The sequence below is a fragment of the Colias philodice genome, chromosome 13 (genome assembly GCF_061535455.1).
Source record: "Colias philodice isolate Cphi_HAF_F1 chromosome 13, ilColPhil1 Martin Lab GWU primary, whole genome shotgun sequence".
In the NCBI taxonomy this organism is placed as follows: Eukaryota; Metazoa; Arthropoda; class Insecta; order Lepidoptera; family Pieridae; genus Colias; species Colias philodice.
The window spans coordinates 420,817-440,216 of NC_143098.1; the positions used below are offsets into that span (position 1 = coordinate 420,817).

Genomic DNA, 19,400 nt, shown 5'->3' on the forward strand with positions numbered 1-19,400 from the left:
AAAGGTAAACTCGTAAGGAGTCGATGGGTCAAAAGTAGTACCTATATGTATATTCCAAAACCAAATTGCATAATGAATAAATTGCATTTTAAAAACGATCTAATCTATCTCATATATATCTTTTTTTAGATAATCACTCGAATAAATTGGATTAAAATTTTAATTAGAATAAGCCGGTTAAGTAATTTGTTTACTTTTAGAGTGAAGAACGTATTAATCCAGTCAAACTCGATACTCGAGACATTCGGTAATGCGAAGACGAACAGAAACGACAATTCGTCAAGATTTGGCAAATATATGGATATTAACTTCGACTACAAGGGCGATCCAGTCGGTGGCCATATAAGTAACTATCTGCTAGAGAAGAGCAGAGTCGTCAGCCTCCAGCCTGGGGAGAGAAACTTTCATGCATTTTACCAGGTTAGTAGTTAAAATGTGTAGTTTAGTGTTGTGATGTTTTTTCAGTGTTCTATCTTTAACAGGAAGAAGCAGTTGCAGTTGCAGTTGTTAAAGAGTTTTTAAAAGGGCTTAAAAATGTATTTTCTGATAATACAAAAGTTTTTAATTATAATAAGCCTATCAAATATCAATCAGCGAAACAAAATTTAAATGTGGCAATCTAAAAGGAAATTATCACACTAAAAATAGACTTAGCCTTTGAGAATAAGCTGATTGTGATTGGAATGAGGTTGATATAGCTATCAGCTTTCTGAACTAAATTTCATGAAATCCAATAATGTTGCTAGCCAATTAGACAAGTTTTTTATTACACTAAGAATTTCTAGTATTCTCTTTGCTTAATCTCTCTCGGCTTACAATCAATCGGTGCAATAACATTGCATTGCTATGGCTGTAATTGTAGGAAATGCAAGGATTTCCCTAATCTGCTTACATTGAAATTGCGCTCAATGACTTCCAGTCTTACAGGTTATACAAACTAATTGTTACAATCGTTGTAATGACGTAGATAGACTGTGCAACTCGTAGAGACAACGTTTCATTTCGTTAAATGTTAATAATAACTTTTTATTAATTTAAATAAATAACAGATTTGAAATTGGAAAATGAATCCGGCTCGAAGGACCATTTGATTATATTTAGTTACATATTTTATGTTTTCGATCTCAAATAAATTCAAAATATCGTAGCATGAAATTAGAAAGCTAAAAGTAATTTATACAGTATAGTACACCATGTAAATTGAAGCGAAGTCATTTGCTATAAAAATTGGACACAGATTTATCGAATCTTTATTTATTCATGGCACTGAATAAGTTTATGCCGTAATTATATATATAAAGCAATAGAATGTATTATATGTGTAGTATAAGTCACACACATGTTTAAGTAATACATTACGTCGTTAGCCAAACTATTGTTGAAATCATAGATTATTAAACAGACGCATTGTGCAATATGTAAACAGTGGCAGTGACATCAGTGCTTGTAATTATGTCAAAGCCAAATCAATTACACACTTACACCGCTTGTAAACATTGCCTTTTTGTAATAGAAAATACAATTGAAGTTATGAATAGGAATTTAATAATTTAAGTATGAAAAGGTTGACATACAGGGTGTCCCAAAAAGTAGTGATGAACGGAAGCTGGGAGGTAGAGGACCTAGAGGGCTATCCGAATCACCCCCATGTGTGTTATGCGATTTTTCTTATTTTCGGAGTTATGACATTTTTTTCAATTTTTCATCTATCGCTGAGTACGATGAGATTTTCACTCATGGTGACATCAATTATTGCGGAAGATGCTTGATTTTTTTTGTGTGCTACGCTGAAAGATAGGCCAATTCAGTATGTTAATATTTACTATCGTTAGACCTTTGAATGGAATAAAAAAAAGGATGAAATGCCAAGAAAGTTAAAATTTCCCAGTATGTTCACCACTTCAAGGGCCCGTAAAAAAATAAAATCACATAAAAAATGTTTTCCGTTTGGCTTTTAAAAACTTGCTCTATCTATCAGGTAGCTACCCTGAAAATTTTATTTTATTATTCAGAAGGCTTCAATCGAAAATTGAAATCTAAATGTGGTAAGTGCAAAAATTGAATTAACATGATGATTAATAAAAACAAATTAAAACCAATAACAAGGTGTTTAGTTACCAGAATTTTTTTAAAATAACCCCGCTGTTGCTCAATGCAAGTGCGACATCACTGTAAAAAGTTGTCTTTTAAATGTCTTTTTATAATTTTAAATGGATTCTTCTGCTACTATGAATTTCCGGGTTATTTCGTCCAAATTGTGGCATTCTCTCAAGTAGCCGAGGTCTTTTTAGTATCCTCATTGAAACAAATCAATGGGGTTTAGGTCGAGGGACCGTGGAGGCCAGGCTTTAAGGTAGGCGTCACCGGCGCATACGCAGGCTGCAACGACCAATCCATCTTTCAGGGTATCTTTACCCTTTAGCCTGGCCTGAACGGTCTCCGGACATAAACCATATTGATTTTTTTCCGTGGGGATACTACAAAGACGAGAGACTGCTACAATTTGGACGAAATAACCCGGAAATTCATAGTAGCAGAAGAATCCATTTAAAATTATAAAAAGGCATAAAGACATTTAAAAGACAACTTTTTACGGTGATGTCGCACTTGCATTGAGCAACAGCGGGGTTATTTTAAAAAAATTCTGGTAACTAAACACCTATTTATTGGTTTTAATGATCATCATGTTAATAAAATTTTTGCACTTACCACATTTAGATTTCAATTTTTCGATTGAAGCCTTCTGAATAATAAAATGAAATTTTTAGGGTAGCTACCTAATAGATAGAGCAAGTTTTTAAAAGCCAGACGGAAAACTTTTTTTATGTGATTTTATTTTTTATGGGCCCTTGAAGTTGTGAACATACTGGGTAATTTTAGCTTTCTTGGCATTTAATTCTTTTTTTATTCCATTCGAAGATCTAACGATAGTAAGTGTTACCATACTGAATTGGCCTATCTTTCAGCTTAGCACACAAAAAAAAATCAAGCATATAGCGCAATAATTGACGTCACCATGAGTGAAAATATCATCGTACTCGGCGATAGGTGAAAAATTGAAAAAAGAGTCATAACTCCGAAACTACGAAAAATCGCATAACACATATGGGGGTATTCGGATAGCCCTCTAGGTCCTCTACCTCCTGGCTTCAGTTCATCCATACTTCTTGGGACACCCTGTATAACACCACAACCTTGCTCTAAGTAACCGTAAGAAGCAAAGCTCTTTTGTGGTTTTGCTATTCAGAATGATAGAGTATGAAACTATGCGTTAGGAATTATTATCTAAAACGTTTTTAAAGATTAAAGATAGAGGTTCCTTGAGCACTTCTGAAGAATGATCCAGTCTTCTGTGTTTACCTGCAATAATTGGTGCAAAATGTACCACTTAAATCAAGATAAAATAATTATAAGATTGCCTTTTTTAATTCTGCAGTCTTCAACATAGAATTATAGTCTAGCTATCTATAAATTTATATAATTTTTTTAATAAACTTCCAGTTGCTAAGCACAAATAACCAGCACACAAAGAAGTTCGGGCTGAGCTCGAGTTCAGCGTACAAGATACTGGGCAGCGAGCGCACCACCGCACAAGACTCTAAGCTCTACTCCGTTACGAATAGCGCGTTTAATGCCCTGGGCTTTCCACCGGCCGTTGTTGACGACATTTGGAGCATCGTTTCGGGTATTATTTTATTGGTAAGTTTTGATATCACTGATTTATTACATAAACAATCTGTTTTTTGGCTATGCTGAGAAATTGCTTTTCTATGTTGATCAATAATTTCATCAAATCCAATTAAATGAGATAATTTTCCTTTTATATGTTTGATTTGTCATACTTATTATCCAGTCAAATTAGACCGGAAAATGGGACCTGGAATTATTGTTATTTCAAATGCTTAATTTGACTGGATTATTACTTTAATTCGTAAATATTTCAAACATCGAAAGGACGTGTATTTTTCTGTTTTTATACGCCATATGTTATAACAAATGGTATATAACAGAATTTATAAAATCCTATAGATGGCGCTATATTAAAATGTGTTACATGACGACAGCTAATTTCTTTGTCTACTCGAGCAAAGCTGCGGATAACAGCTAGCCAAGCTATCTTATAACTACTTAATCCACAGGGCGAGTTAACATTCAGCGAGTCACCAGACGGGCAACTTCTATTGGGAGGACCGCTCGCAGCGTGCGTACGCGCACTCGGAGTTAGCGAAACTGCGCTAAGAACTGCGCTTGCGGCACGAGTGTTGGCAGCTGGTGGGGAGCTTGTTAGCAAGGACCATTCGCTGATTGACGCTAATTATACGAGATTGGCTTTGGCGAAGGCGGCCTATGATAGATTGTTCACCTGGATTGTGCAGCAGGTGGGTGGTGGTGAAAGAGAAAGCCGAAAGAGGAATTCCAGAAAGAAAATGTTTAGGAATTTTAGTGTCTTTTACGAGTGGTGGTGAAAAGAAAAAGTGGAAAGAGGATTACCAGAAAGAAAATGTTTAGGAATTTTAGTGTCTTTTACGAGTGGTGGTGAAAAGAAAAAGTGGAAAGAGGATTACCAGAAAGAAAATGTTTAGGAATTTTAGTGTGAAGTTATGTTAGCGGTAAAAGCGCTTTAGCAGCTATTATAGCAACAAGATAAGCTATCTACATTTTTTCTGAATTTAAATAGCTGTAGCAAAATTGTGGCTATGGTGGACTTCTTTGAGATAATCGTAAAACAGGTGAATAAGGGGATAGAAATCTCAGATGCGTTCGAAACATTCAAAATGCGAACCTAGACAATGTTTTTATGATTTAAAAAATCTGTCCCCAAGTTTAAAATAAATGCCAAAAAATTAACTTAAAATAATAATTCCAGATAAACAAGAAAATCGAGCCTCCCGCGAACTCATGGGGCGGTTCCCTCATCGGCGTGCTCGACATCTACGGCTTCGAAATCTTCGACTGCAACAGCTTCGAGCAGTTCTGCATCAACTACTGTAATGAGAAGCTGCAGCAGCTATTCATTGGTCAGTATTATATGGTAGGGATGTTCTTGAAATGTCAGTAAAAAGTAGGAGGGGATAAGAATGTAGAAATGTCACTTAGAAAGTAGGAGAATGTTATTGTTTTATTTAATGGGAGATGCCAGTAGAATTAAAAAGACTATTTTACAGATTTTAAACAAGGAACGAAAAGTGAAGGTAGTTCACAAATAACAATTTGTCTATCACCGTCGCGTTTTTTAATTTCTAATAAAAAGTAATGCTTTCTAAAATATCCAGAAGAATCGAGAAAAATTTGCACAACTTTTATCCCAAAAAAAAGCACAAATTCTAAACTGTCCATGTACTTAAAAGAGCATAATTTCTAAACTGCCCAGAATATTCTAAAATCGCTCTTCCAGAGCTCGTGCTAAAGCAGGAACAAGAGGAGTACGCTCGGGAGGGCATTCAATGGACTCCCATACAGTACTTCAACAATAGAGTCATCTGTGAGCTGGTGGAGGCTCCTCACACCGGTATTATAGCTATCATGGATGAGGCCTGCTTGAACCCTACTAAGGTTAGTTGGTTTTAGTTCTGAGGTATAGGTGTGTTTGAAAAGTATGAATTGATTAAAAGAAGATTTTGAGGTAGAAGAATAAAAAAAGAGAACCATGTAGATATCTACAATTTTATGTGCAAACAAGATAAATATATGTATATCAAAAAATGAAGAGATAAAAAAAATATTTTTAAAGTGAAACTTCTTTAGGCGCGTTGAGAATAAAATTTCAAGGTCGCATCATGGCAATACCGTCACGCCATGGAGTAAGGCGACGTTTTTGGTATGTTTGACTCTTGCTAAAGAAGTTTCACTTCTGACACGTGTGCTTGGCACACACGCTGGCATTAAGATCAAATTACTATATCATCCAGTAGTAGATAACATACAACTAAACAAAAAAATTGGTTGTCTGTAAAGTCGGTTTACTGACGATAGTTGAACGTGACAACGTCCGATTGTGCTTCTTTGTCGCTCGTTCCGCGCTCTCGCTCGCACTTCAAGCCTTACATGGAACGCCTCAGAGCGAAGTAACGCCGCATGAGTCATGTTTTTTCGTGCGTGCAGCCGGCTCTATCGAATTATAAGACGTTGTCACGTCAATAATGTGTGTGTGTACAGATTACACACAAACCAATCAAATGTCATGTGTTTAGATATCAGACCCGCAGCTGCTAGAAGCGCTGGACGCTCGGCTGCGCGGACACAAACATTACACCTCGCGGCAACTCGCGCCAGCTGATAAGCAGCTGAGGCACCAGAAGGACTTCCGTATCACGTGTGTATATTTTTTAACATAAAACCATAACTTATCACAAAAACTTCAACTTAAAGTCAAAATAATTAAGTCCCGAGAAAAATATAAACGAAGAGAAAAAAAAGTTTCTTCAAAGTCTTATGACAAATAATAAATTAAATGTGTCTGTGATCTGAATATTTGGTTAAAAAAGTGTTAAAAAGCCCTTTATATATTGTATATCACAAATGCATATCACGTCAAAGACGTTATGAGGCTGTTATAATCTTATTACATTTTTAAAAACATTTACAATTAAAAAAAATATTTTATAGTTAATAAATAGCAAAGAGCCAAACACATATCCTTGGGGTACTTCCCTTTAAATTCATACATAAATGGTGGACTTGTATGATGTATGAAATCAAACGCTGTTCTTAAAACTTTTCTTAATTAGATTATTATAGTTAACAGCCCTATATTTTGTGGTCTAGGCATTACGCAGGTGACGTGACATATTCGATAGAGGGCTTCATGGACAAGAACAAGGACTCGTTGTGGCAGGACCTCAAGAGACTGTTACATTCCTCCACCGTCGCCTCGCTCAAAGACATGTGGCCGGAGGGCGCTACTAATATTCAAAAGGTGTGGTAAATGTTTATCTTTCATTGAGATTAAAATTCAAATTTATTTCTTTGTAAGGAACTTTGTGTATTTCAATTGAAATTGAAATTTTGTTCATTGTTTATTATTGACGACATAATGGCTGGTTGTTGTCAGTTTATCTGGTTCTTTTGAATTTTCAATTTCTTCAGTCTTTATTTTTCCTGTGTGTCCTCGTTCAAATATATATTTTGCTCTCTATTTAATTAAATTCGTTGCAATATCCAGCTGTAGTTTTTATCTGCTATTTTTTTGTTCTGTGCTATCTATCAAATATCTATTCTGCTCTTTATAGTATTATTGTCATTGCAATGGTCAGCTATTGTTGATTCGTCTTCTTTATTTCTCTCCTTTTTTTGTTAATTTGAATTTTCTCTTAATTTCTTGCAGACATCAAAGCGTCCCCCGTCAGCTGCATCACTATTCCGCAGCTCGATGTGCGCGCTGGTGGCGGGGCTGCACAGCAAGGAGCCGTTCTACGTGCGCTGCGTCAAGCCCAACGCGCTGCAGGCGCCCAACGCCTGGCACGATCAGCTCGTGAGTGTGCCTTGTACAGTAGTAGTAGTAGGAGCAGTAGGAGTGGCAGGAGCAGTAGTAGTAGCAAAAGAAGCAGTGGCAACAGCAGCAGCAGTAATAATAGCAATTGAAGTGGCAGTGGCATTAACAGTAGTTGTAGCAGTAGGAATGGCAGTAGCAACAGGAGCAGCATTAGCAGCGGCAACATCCATAACAACAGTTGAAGCTCCAAAAGCAAGAGACGCAGCATCATCAACAGCATGAACATAGATGATGATGAACTTTTATTGACACTCCAGAACAATCATAAATAAATAAACTTCATTTTATGTACAGATAGGTGTTTTAAAAGATGGAAAATATGATTTAATATTTAGAGCAACATTTATGCCATCAATATTTGAGTTCCATTATGCACAGTTAAAAATAATCAGTGTTTCCAAAAAACCGTCTCAATACTCTTTCTTAAACGTAGCAGTAATTTTCAACTTTGTTAATAATATAACCAATTCTACCCCCAGGTGCGTCATCAAGTAGCCTACCTAGGTCTAGTAGAGAACGTGCGCGTACGGCGTGCCGGGTTCGCTTCCCGGCAGAGGTACGATTGCTTCCTCAAGCGATACAAGATGCTGTCTCAGTACACGTGGCCCAACTTCAGGGGGGCCAGTGATAAGGATGCTGTTATGGTGCTGTTGAGAGATCTGCAGATTACCGATGTGCAGTTTGGACATACTAAATTGTTTATTAGGTGAGTGGTTAAGTGCAAAAGGTGTTATTATAACTGGTAAAAGGGAAAGATGTGTAGTTGAGTTGGACAATGTTGATTTAAAAAATGCTGAGAGCAATTTAACAATTAAAAAAAAGTTTTAACTAGTACATATATTAATATTTTTTGACATAGACACGTTCTTGTAATTTTAAATGACTCAAGATAAAATATTATTTTTAACTACCTTCATATCCAGAAAATTTGAAAATATTTGCTTTCTAGTACAACGAGTTTTTTTTTCATTTATGTCGTTTTTAAAGCTCTTTTAGTCCATTAATTCTTGCCAAATTTTTATCACAAACATACTTTATAATTTTCCAGGAGCGCCAAAACGATCCACGGGCTCGAAACGGCTCGAGCAGAATTGATACCATCTATCGTGGTACTTCTGCAAAAGTTATGGCGGGGAGCTCTTGCCAGACAGCGGTACAGGAAGATGAAGGCCGCTCTCGTTATATATAATGCTTGGAAGTGAGTAGAATTATGTGTTATTGAAGTGAAACTTCTTTAGGCGCGTTGAAGGTAAAATTTCAAAGTCGCGTCATGGAGTAAGACGACGGTTTTGGTATCTTTGAATCTTGCCAAAGAAGTTTCACTTCTGACACGTGTGCTCGGCACATACGCTCTTTTTATTTTATGTAACATCAACCCACTTTAAACAGAATGATTTAGTCGATAGCGTGTTTTTTAAAGAACTCTATTTATTATTTTCCTAATACTTATTACGAACTAGTACGTTTTAATTACACGGAAAATAGGTATTTGACCTTGATTTGAGGAAATAAAATAACAGACATGTTATTTTATTCCGTATCAGGAAGGACTTGTGTAATAACGCCAGAATATGCAGAAATCTTTCATATTGTAATTTAACATTTCCGTTGCGGTATTAAGAAATTGCTTATAACTTATACTTTACGTCTTTCAAATCAAATATCCTGTTTTTATGTAATTTTGCAATAAATATCAGTAATAATTATAATAAATCATAATAATAAATATCTATACAAAACTCCCCAGACGCTACCGCTTCCGTCGCTACATAGCCGAACTCCAAGTGGAATTGAACCGCAACCGCGGTGTCATGAAGCAGTGGCCCCCCTCCCCCCGGGGGGTCGCAGTGCCGCTGCTCCAAGCAGCCTACCGCCGCTGGCGAGCGTACCTGGTGCTGAAGCCGGTGCCCCGGGAGCAGTGGCAGCAGCTCAAACTGAAGATATGTGCGGCGAGTGCGCTGAAGGGGAGACGGGGCCAGTGGGGCGCGGGGAGACAGTGGCTGGGGGATTATCTGGCTAATCCCCAGTATAATGATAAGGCCGGTAAGTTGTGGTCAGGTTTAGCATTTATATGCTGTTGGAATAAGCTATAAGTAATTAAAAGGTCGTCAAAAATGTCCAAGCGGCGTCGTATACAGTTTTCATTGAAATGAACACCTCATTTCGTAGCCGTTATGTTCAAAATGTATTGTATAGCTCCTTAGAAAACTCTGCTTAATAGACGTATAGGCAGAGTTTTGCTAAGAAATTTTTGAGCGTGATTATAAAGTCTGTTATTGTACAAAAAATTTCCAAATCTCTTTATAAAACTCTGCTTAATATTCGGATAGGCAGAGTTTTGCTTCGAATGATTTATTTATATAATTTTAATCGTGATAATGGTCTAATTATTTTTAAGCTATTGCATAGCTTCTATCGTGGGCCTTGAGCGCGGGGACCGAATCGAGAAATTCCGTAACGAAAAAACCTCACGCTCCCCACTCCGACGGGCTCGGAGGTCTGGCTTGAAGGCATAGCATGCAATAGCTTTACCGCGGCAGTCCCCGAGTGCCACACTTCTTTTTTTTTTCACTTACTTATTTTACTTAAATTTTTATTATTATTGTTATTGCAGCGCTTTACAAAACCTCCCTCACCGCCCTCCAACGCTCACAATCCCTCGGCAACGCAGTGTTCTCGTGCCGAGTGCACAAGTTCAACCGACACAACAAGCTCGCCGCCCGGTGTCTGCTCATCACGAATAATGCTATTTGTAAATTGGACGCGAATACGTTTAAATTGTTGAAGAAGCCTACGCCGATTGCTGAGGTAAGTGTAAAAAAAATATAGGGTAAACCACCCTATTATTGGCACTCTACCAATTTATTGGCATGCTCCAGTTTTTTAAGAATAGATTAGAATACCAGTATATATATTTTTTTCTTAATTAAAACATAATTGTACATGCAAATTTCATCGGTTTTGTGAAGTAGCTGCTTAAAGTGCCAATAATTGGGAGGTTTACCCTATATATTTTTTTGAAATTATGATACATAAAAGAACTTCTGTGAATCATCAGTTCCTATTTTTTTGCAAATATAATTCTTTGAATAACTATAAAAGTTGCTGCTTCTTTAATATCGGTGTCCTGTATATTTCTCTTCTGATTTATGTTTTATTCTTCTTAATATAATTGACCTCCTAAAACATTTCGAATATTTGTGTTATTAGACAGAAGACCTTGGGCATTTTAGTGAAAATTAATAATATATACTGTTAAGCTAGACTGACTGATCAGATTTTACAACTTAGCTTAGCTTCTTTCTTATTCTTTGATGTTGCTTTTTTGGGGTATTCTTTAACTGTAACAATGGCTTTGTCAAATGGAACGAGTTCTTGGCCCGCTTACAAACATATTCCATTATTGGTGGAAAACCACCCACGCGTTCGTAATGCTCGTTAAACTCAAACATTCATTTATTCAGTTAGACTTCTTCGAGAAGTACTTTTGAAACGTCAATACATATTTTTAACATTAAACACCGATTCGGAAAGCAGTATCTATGGAGAAGAACCGGCAAGAAACTCCATTTAACGCTTTGACGAGCGACGCTTTTACAGTTAAAGAATACCCCAAAAAAAGCATCATCAAAAATAAGAAAGAAGCTAAGCTAAGTTGTAAAGTCTGATCAGTCAGTCTAGCTTAACAAAGCTATAACGCCCGTGGTGTCCCCAGGTGGGAGCAGTGCGTGTGATGAGCAGCGACGCCCAACTGGCGGTGGTGAGCGTGCCGTCCGCCAACAACGACCTGGTGGTGGGGCTGGTGGCCGCCGGGCCCGCCGCGCCGGACTTGCTCGGCGAGCTGCTCGGCGTGCTCGCGCACCGGTACACCAAGTGAGTTTACATGTACATACATACGGACATAGCGCACAAATACGGGAGCGTCCGCGCTTTTACTCACATGCAAGCACGCAAACCGACGCACGCACACACATTCATTTATACACACACATACACGCACGAACACATACGCACACACGCACCCGCATGGATTTACATACATTCACACATGCACGTGTGGGGTGCGTGATAATGGATATTAATTACACTAGGTACAGTACCTTTGGGTGATGCACAAATAACCACACACTCACAGTTTTAACGTTTATTACTCCACGTAGAAGGAGAGATACAATTATCAGATACAAGCAACACTTTGGGCATGAAAATACAAGAACAAAAAGACACTGACTAGATGCGCATTCGGTAACTAAGATCGAACTGTTAATTTTACAATTGTGAAGAAACTTGAAGAAATATTCCGATCTACCCGCTGGGACCGTGATATTTTCGTCGCGGCACGCATACTACGCGAATACCGCGACTCCGTCATAAAATAATAAATATTATAATTATTTTGTATGAGTGTAATGCATGTCTGTATTTTTTGTGTTTTGTGTAATGAATGTTTAGTGTTATAATTAAATACGAATATAAATATGAAATAAAATATTTAAATACTTGTTGTGTGTAATATATACGTATGATAAAATACATACACTAAAATATCGTGTGTTAGCCACACACGCACGCACGCACGCACGCATACGCATACAATCATCACAATCACACTTACTACAACGCATATCGATTTATTCTAACAGTACCACACGAAAATTTATCCGTCCATTTATTTGATTTGTCAACATATCTTATATTATTAATATTATTTATATGTAGTATGTATTAAAAACACATACATATATGTAGATAAAAGTACAAGAATGCGTATCATCCATATAATATAACATAATGTAATTTTCTATCATTAATGTGTCTATTATACAACCACAATAAATAATTACAACCATTCCACAGGTTAACCGGACGCGACCTTATAGTAGAAGTGGAAAGCGGTGCGACAACCCGCTGCACTTTAGGCGGGAAACATCGAGCGTTACAGCTCCCAGCGCCGTCCCCAACGCACTCAGCCAATCCGAGCGCGCCCTTCACGCATGCGCACAACGTTATCACATACCACCCGGCATCTGCAAGGGCTTAGAAATGTTTTATAGACAGATATAAGTAAAAATAATTACAAAAAAAAATTGGTTGCCTGTAAAGTCGGTATACAGGCGAAAGTTTTACGTGACAACGACTTTTTATGTCTGTCTCTCTCGCTCTTAGGCGGGCTAACCATGCCCGCGTGCCTCTCACTCGCTCTCATTGTGAGCGCATAACGTGAGCGGAGCGTAACGCAGTTTCTTGAAGTGTCACCCGGCAAACCAATTTATAAGACGTTGTCACGTCAAAACCCGACTTATTTATATAAATGTTACAGTCTAACCCCGAAACACAATCTCTTCGCGGAAGGACTGGTTTATCTTAGGTTTGGCAAAAGCCATCGCGCAATCTTCGAAATATATTTGAATTTTAGTTTTCACCCTTTGACTGAATTCTCAGCTAGACAACGACTGACGAAAATTGTTTAGTAAAAGGCCGAAATATTACATTTATCATTATCAAAGTCATTATGCCAGACCTGAGGTTTAACCAACCCAACCTAGGAGTGCCCGAGCTTCGGGGTTTGACTATAACATAAATAAAAACCAGACTTATTTTATATAGCCAATGTTGCTACCAAGTCAAAATGCTTTCATCAGTTTGAACTGTGTTGCGTGTCAAAGAAAACAACAACATGCATACTCGAAAAATAAACTTAACATAAACAACGAGAGCATGACGTCATTGCTACATATTATAAATTAGTTCTGTTTACGTTTTTCAAATTCCAATCAAATGTTGTTGATGATAATGCGAATACTTTGATGATAGTTTTCGTGCTGATCCCCTCTGGTGTCGGATAAAAAATAGTGGGACAAATTTTATCACCCGACCTTATATAATCCTAGATGTTCATGATTTAAAAGTATGAAACTTATTGTAGTAAAAATAATCCGTTGTCCTTCAGACTTTGTTAGTTAAAACAGAGAATACAATTTAGGATCCTTAGATCATACGCTTTGCCTGATTACGTGCAAATGTCCCAGGCACAGATTACAGCTAGATAGAAATTAGTGCCTTTATTTATATACTATTTTTTGTAAAATAATGTGCATTTGATAGTTTTTTGATCTTGAAATTTAAACTAGTGCCTAAATTTATTGCGTTGTTCAAAATGTGAACTAAAAATTACAATTGTCTTTCATTATTTATGTTCATAAAATGAGAGATTATCCCCTTTGTAAATATTCCTTCATAAAAGTGACGTAATATTATGTCTAATGTAGGTCTAGTAAAATGAGGAAAAAACTGGTTTCAAATGTATCTTAATCTGTAGCCTGTATTTTAGATATAGATGAAATAAATAAATACTAAAATAATAATAATTAAAAGATTAATAAATTAAATTAAATCTTATATATAAAAATGAATCGCAAAATGTGTTGGTAAGCGCATAACTCGAGAACGGCTGAACCGATTTCGATAATTCTTTTTTTATTATATTCCTTGAAGTACGAGGATGGTTCTTATGTAGAGAAAACGTAAACATGTACCACGGGCGAAGCCGGGGCGGACCGCTAGTTTCATAATAAATTTTTAAAGTTAAGATTATGTACTGTGGATTCTATTTAAAAAATGTATTGTTCAATTTAACTTTTTTTTATAATAGAGATCGTTTTTATTAGCAAGGAAAATTTTTGAGTTTTTAAAGACGAGGAAAAATTTTTGCACGTTCAAGGTGACTTATAAATGAATTTTTAAAGTACTTAAGATGCTACTTATATTATTATTACAGAGATGTAATCATGATACAATTAATGAAACAATAAAAAGCAATATTTTCCATTGTTATGAATGTGAAGGTTTTTAATAAAAAAAACTTAGTATTAAATGTGCCTTCAACTTTTACAGTATGTTATGTTACTATTGAATTATACCGAACTGATAATACTGTATTGTACGAAATACAATGTTTTTAAGTTTCTTAAAAAAGATTGAGGAACAATGTAAGAATGTTATTTTATTTATACACAAATTCATATGATTTATATTATATTAGATAAAAGTAATGTTTCTGTATAAATATATTGCAATTCGACATGAAATAAATAATAAAATTAATAATATTACTTTTTTACGCGCGGTGTATCCCTTAGACACAAAACTGAAAGAATAGAATAAATTCGATCGCTCTGGCGGGTCACGAGTGGCTGAATTGGTCAGGCATCCGCCCCGGAATGGCGCGAAAGGATGCGGATTCGAGGTCCGCCTCGTGATCGAATTTTTTCTATTTATAAATTTATATAATATTTACTTTGTTCACAAACCGATTGAATGATTTTTTTACATTTTATTTGATGGAGTTGCACGAAACCGCCATACAAAAACGTAAATTTACTAATGATTTAACAAAACTATATTTAACATAATAACAAACCATATCATAACGTAATAAAAAGTATTTTTAGAAGTGTTATTAGTTGTAAGTATGTAGTAATTTATTTTTAACCGAAGCTAGTTAAGTAATGTTAACTTTATTTTGTTATATTTTAGTTACGTAATGGATTCAACGTGATATTTTTGTAATTTGTTATTTTAATTGTATATTTCAGTCATAATGTATTGTATAAAATAAGCGATTTACACATACAATGGAGTTTAGCTTTATCGAAAGTTGAAACTTTTGGGTTTATAGATATAATTCGTCGTAATAATAATTTCATCACATTATTTATGGAAACAGCTTATTTTACTTTTATTTTTTGATGAATTTAAGATTTATAATTTAAATGGAATTTTACGTTTTCATCAAAATGGCGGGAAGTTTCAATGTCAAGTGTTCCCGCCAAATATTATTGGATGTAATTTATTTATTGTTTATATTATGTTGTGATACGAACGTGCCTTAAACGGTGCCATCAGGTTGTAATTTATGTAATAAATGTAAATCGACTTTTTCTGTGTGTTTTCTTTTCCCTATTCTTACCTATAAATATATTTTTATTTTATACTAGTGGTCCGCCCCGGCTTCTCCCGTGGTACATATTTCGAAATAAAAGGTAGCCTATGTCCTTTTTCGGGTATCAAAATATCTCCATACCAAATTTCATGCAAATTGGTTCAGTAGTTGAGGCGTGATTGAGTAACAGACAGACAGACAGAGTTACTTTCGCATTTATAATATTAGCACAGTATTACCTGTGGTATTACCATTATTTCCTAATACTGTGATATTAGTATTTGTATACGTAGTATATTATTATTAGTCTGTGTTAGTATGGATAGATAATGTTGCTTTTAAAACAGCGCCATCTAGTTTACAAGATAAAATTATGAAAAAAGTAATTAAATCGGTCCAGTATTGGAGGAAGAAGGGGACTACGGAACGTCGAATTTGCGTAACTTTTCTAGGTATTTTCGGCCCGAGCTGCAGTTGTCCCTGTCGCGCTCTACGAAGGAGGCTTGAGGCATAGCGCGACAGCAATAGATAATAGGAAAACCTAATTTTGAATTTTCTCACTTGTTTTGTTGGCTCTTAATCAATGCTGTAATGATATCTAAATTAGATAAATATAAAATATCTACTACATAATTATAACTTATGTAATTACTTTTTTGATTAATTATTAAAAATCAAAGAATACATACATTAGGTAGGTTTAACATTTAACTTGAACTTAATGTTTCTATACCTACATAATTTTGAATTCCTACCTAACTAGTACCTATACAATACTTTTCCCTACCTATCTAAAGAAAAAATCACACTAGCAAATTATGAGTGCAATATTTACGTGATCAACAAAATCTAATTAGAAACCACAAGTGAGACTCATTCGTCGGGTATTTAATTTTCCCCTGAGCTGCTGATTATAAGATATATCACGACAAGGCGACAGCAGACAGTGAATCGGCCGAAATATCGACAGTTATGTAATTACACACAGCCCTTGGGATATAGGTACACTGAATTATTCGTATTTTGACTATTTTCCATTGCTCATTAAATCCGTAACTAATATAAATAATAGGTACATCTTCTTATATATATAAAAATGGATCGCAAAATGTGTTGGTAAGCGCATAACTCGAGAACGGCTGAACCGATTTCGATAATTCTTTTTTTATTATATTCCTTGAAGTACGAGGATGGTTTTTACGTAGAGAAAACGTAAATATGTACCACGGGCGAAGCCGGGGCGGACTGCTAGTTATTTATAATATTAATTATTATGCGCTAAATAAACTTGAATAATATTCTTGTGTATGAAATCTATAGCACTTTCTAGCCTAGTTTCAAACTAGATTTATGTATACCCACAGACATGTATATATAAGTAGACAACGCAAGTACCGCGATCTGTATGAAAACCAAGCGTGTCATATTTTTTGTACTGACCTTGACGCGTTATGACGTCACGAGCGCTTTTTAGTGATGTTAATTTCATTTTACGCTAAATCGATTAGGCCGCCACTCGCGCGGCGATTCTAGTATCGTCCTATCCCATCGAAGTAAATCGAAAGAAATCAGATCAAACTAGATCTATGTCTAAGAGGTAGTCAAATAAATGAATCGTAATCGATTACTAAATCGATTCAAGACAGAAAAATGATAATTACCATAGACAGAGGGATGATAAAATAAAGTTATAAACCTTTTAATATTCTAACAAGTAAACTAATGTGTTTTAGCTTTTTCTTACATATGCCCATTGAGTTACCATGTACTACGTACTAGAGAGGCCATCGAAAGAAAGTAATGAAACTGTCAATCAATCAATCTTTATGTCCCGTTGCATCGATCCATTTTCCTTTTATGTTCGGGTTACTTGGAAAACTGAAAAAACAAACATAGTCTAAGCAATAAGGAGTTTTCTTAAAAAACTCCCAAGATGACACTTTAACTAATGGCGTCCATGTCATAATATTTATTTTTAGTACCTTTGTATTAAAATACTTAAAAGTTCTAGGTCAAGTCGTATTAAATGACAAAAAAAATCTATGCCTTTTTTTCTGAAAAATTGCTCCTTCAAATTATCATTTATCTGTTCGATTATAAAATCGATTAGAATCGAGAACTGTTGCATCAAATGAACATCACTAACCACAAAATTGGACAGAAAAATGAGAACAGAAAAATGAGAAGACGCTATTCATTGCTTGTTATCATACGACGCGATCTTTACCGTGCCAAGTAAAAGCCGCAATGTATTCCGAATCATTTCGTATGATTTGGTATCCGTGTTTGTCACGATCGTTTTCCACAGATATTCTTTATTTGATTTTAAAATAAATAGTGCATATTCTGATTAGAAAATTACTTACCGGTGGAAGGAAACATCTCTGCTAACTCGGCCACTCACAGCTGTGGAGTTTCTACAGTTTATAACGGCGTAATTCGGCATTTTACTTTATTCAGCTTCACGTCTTTCCTTGGCGAACTGCAAGCGCGGACTGAGTGTAGGCCAGCGTCAAGTAAGTTTCATAATCGTAGTTTGGACACGGGAAGTACATACACTCGCTTAGTCTATCTTGATATATGTCCGTGTGTATACCTATCTAACTAAATCATTTAAAACCAAGACTGAAATATTAATAACAATATTTTTTTCGTTAGTTGATCCGCATAATTTAAATCACTCGCACTTCATTTAAAAAAAGCTCGTCCGCGCAATCGAATTTCTTCCGGTCTCTATGTTATGGGCGTAAAGACACCCCACAAAAAGATGCTGGTTCGATTCTCACCTCGTGATCGATTTTTTTCTATACATAAAAATATGTTTTGCTCATTTATTAACAACTTACTCTGTGGATAAAAGTACCTAAGTTTTCAATTAACAGTAGGTATATGTATACTGAATAAAGCAATACATAATATTTTAAAACTTAATCTAGATAACAGATGGATTCACTTAATAATTATAATGATTGTACTTAACTAATGTAGGTACACGAGTGAGTTAATTTCTCACAATTGTTAGTCTTTCCTTCTGTCCTTGTAATAATTTATGTAAATGTATTACGTATAATATATACATAATTAAATATTTCATATTATATATCGGCTATAATGAGATGGGAAACAGTAAATAATGATAGTTAATCCTTCTCCATTTATTTATTCAACTAGACTTCATTTAGAACTAGAAGGGCTTTTGAATCTGCTCTTTTAAAATCATAAGATTTTACATTTTAAAATAATAATCATGTCAGAGCTTAGAGTACGTACCTATGTTAGTGTAAGAGATTACTAATATTAATACCTAATCCGAATAACAAAAGCTATAGAAATACTTGACTTTGCCCGCGAATTCGTGCGCGAGTGAATCCGTGCGGCACAGCTTGTATAGTATAATGGAATACTCCGAGTGAACCTTGTAGTGAATTTCATAATAATACTAGCGGTCCGCCCCGGCTTCGCCCGTGGTACATATTTACGTTTTCTCTACATAAAAACCATCCTCGTACTTCAAGGAATATAATAAAAAAAGAATTATCGAAATCGGTTCAGCCGTTCTCGAGTTATGCGCTTACCAACACATTTTGCGATTCATTTTTATATATATCTACTACAAAATTCAATAAAAATTTAATCAAAACTAGTTACTTTAATGTTTTTACTAACTTTTAGTAATAATTGGAAGTTTATAAGAAGTACTACCGCGTAGATATAAATTAAACAAGAATTTACGCTTTTCCTGTGAAATTTAAATGATTTCCTAAAAAATGCACAAAAATTAGAAAGAACGTTTCCATAAAAAAAAAATTAACTTTTTAATATAGGGTGTTTCCTTCTCTTTCCTTAAACACTGTTTGCATCCAGTCTGGCATACTCTAGAAGACATTTTTGATGTCCACTTGAGCTATAGTGTACCAAACGGCCACAGCTGTATTTCTAAGCTCATCTAACATTGGTGCTGGGTTG

At 35.4% G+C, this 19,400-nt stretch overlaps 1 protein-coding gene across 1 annotated transcript in view; it reads left to right on the forward strand.

Moving 5' to 3' along the window:
* Nucleotides 1-13,470, forward strand: part of Myo31DF (Unconventional myosin ID) — a 49,005-nt gene extending 35,535 nt beyond the window's left edge. Inside the window, exons 4-17 of the mRNA XM_089702138.1 lie at nt 201-420; nt 3,502-3,699; nt 4,140-4,379; nt 4,868-5,018; nt 5,396-5,553; nt 6,192-6,313; nt 6,766-6,916; nt 7,325-7,471; nt 7,972-8,198; nt 8,541-8,690; nt 9,240-9,535; nt 10,107-10,300; nt 11,208-11,365; nt 12,350-13,470. Of these exons, the coding sequence (XP_089558264.1) occupies nt 201-420; nt 3,502-3,699; nt 4,140-4,379; nt 4,868-5,018; nt 5,396-5,553; nt 6,192-6,313; nt 6,766-6,916; nt 7,325-7,471; nt 7,972-8,198; nt 8,541-8,690; nt 9,240-9,535; nt 10,107-10,300; nt 11,208-11,365; nt 12,350-12,533 (2,596 nt within the window). The 3' untranslated portion in view covers nt 12,534-13,470. The remainder of the gene's footprint in view (nt 1-200; nt 421-3,501; nt 3,700-4,139; nt 4,380-4,867; nt 5,019-5,395; nt 5,554-6,191; nt 6,314-6,765; nt 6,917-7,324; nt 7,472-7,971; nt 8,199-8,540; nt 8,691-9,239; nt 9,536-10,106; nt 10,301-11,207; nt 11,366-12,349) is intronic.
* The last annotated feature ends 5,930 nt before the right edge of the window (nt 13,471-19,400 follow it).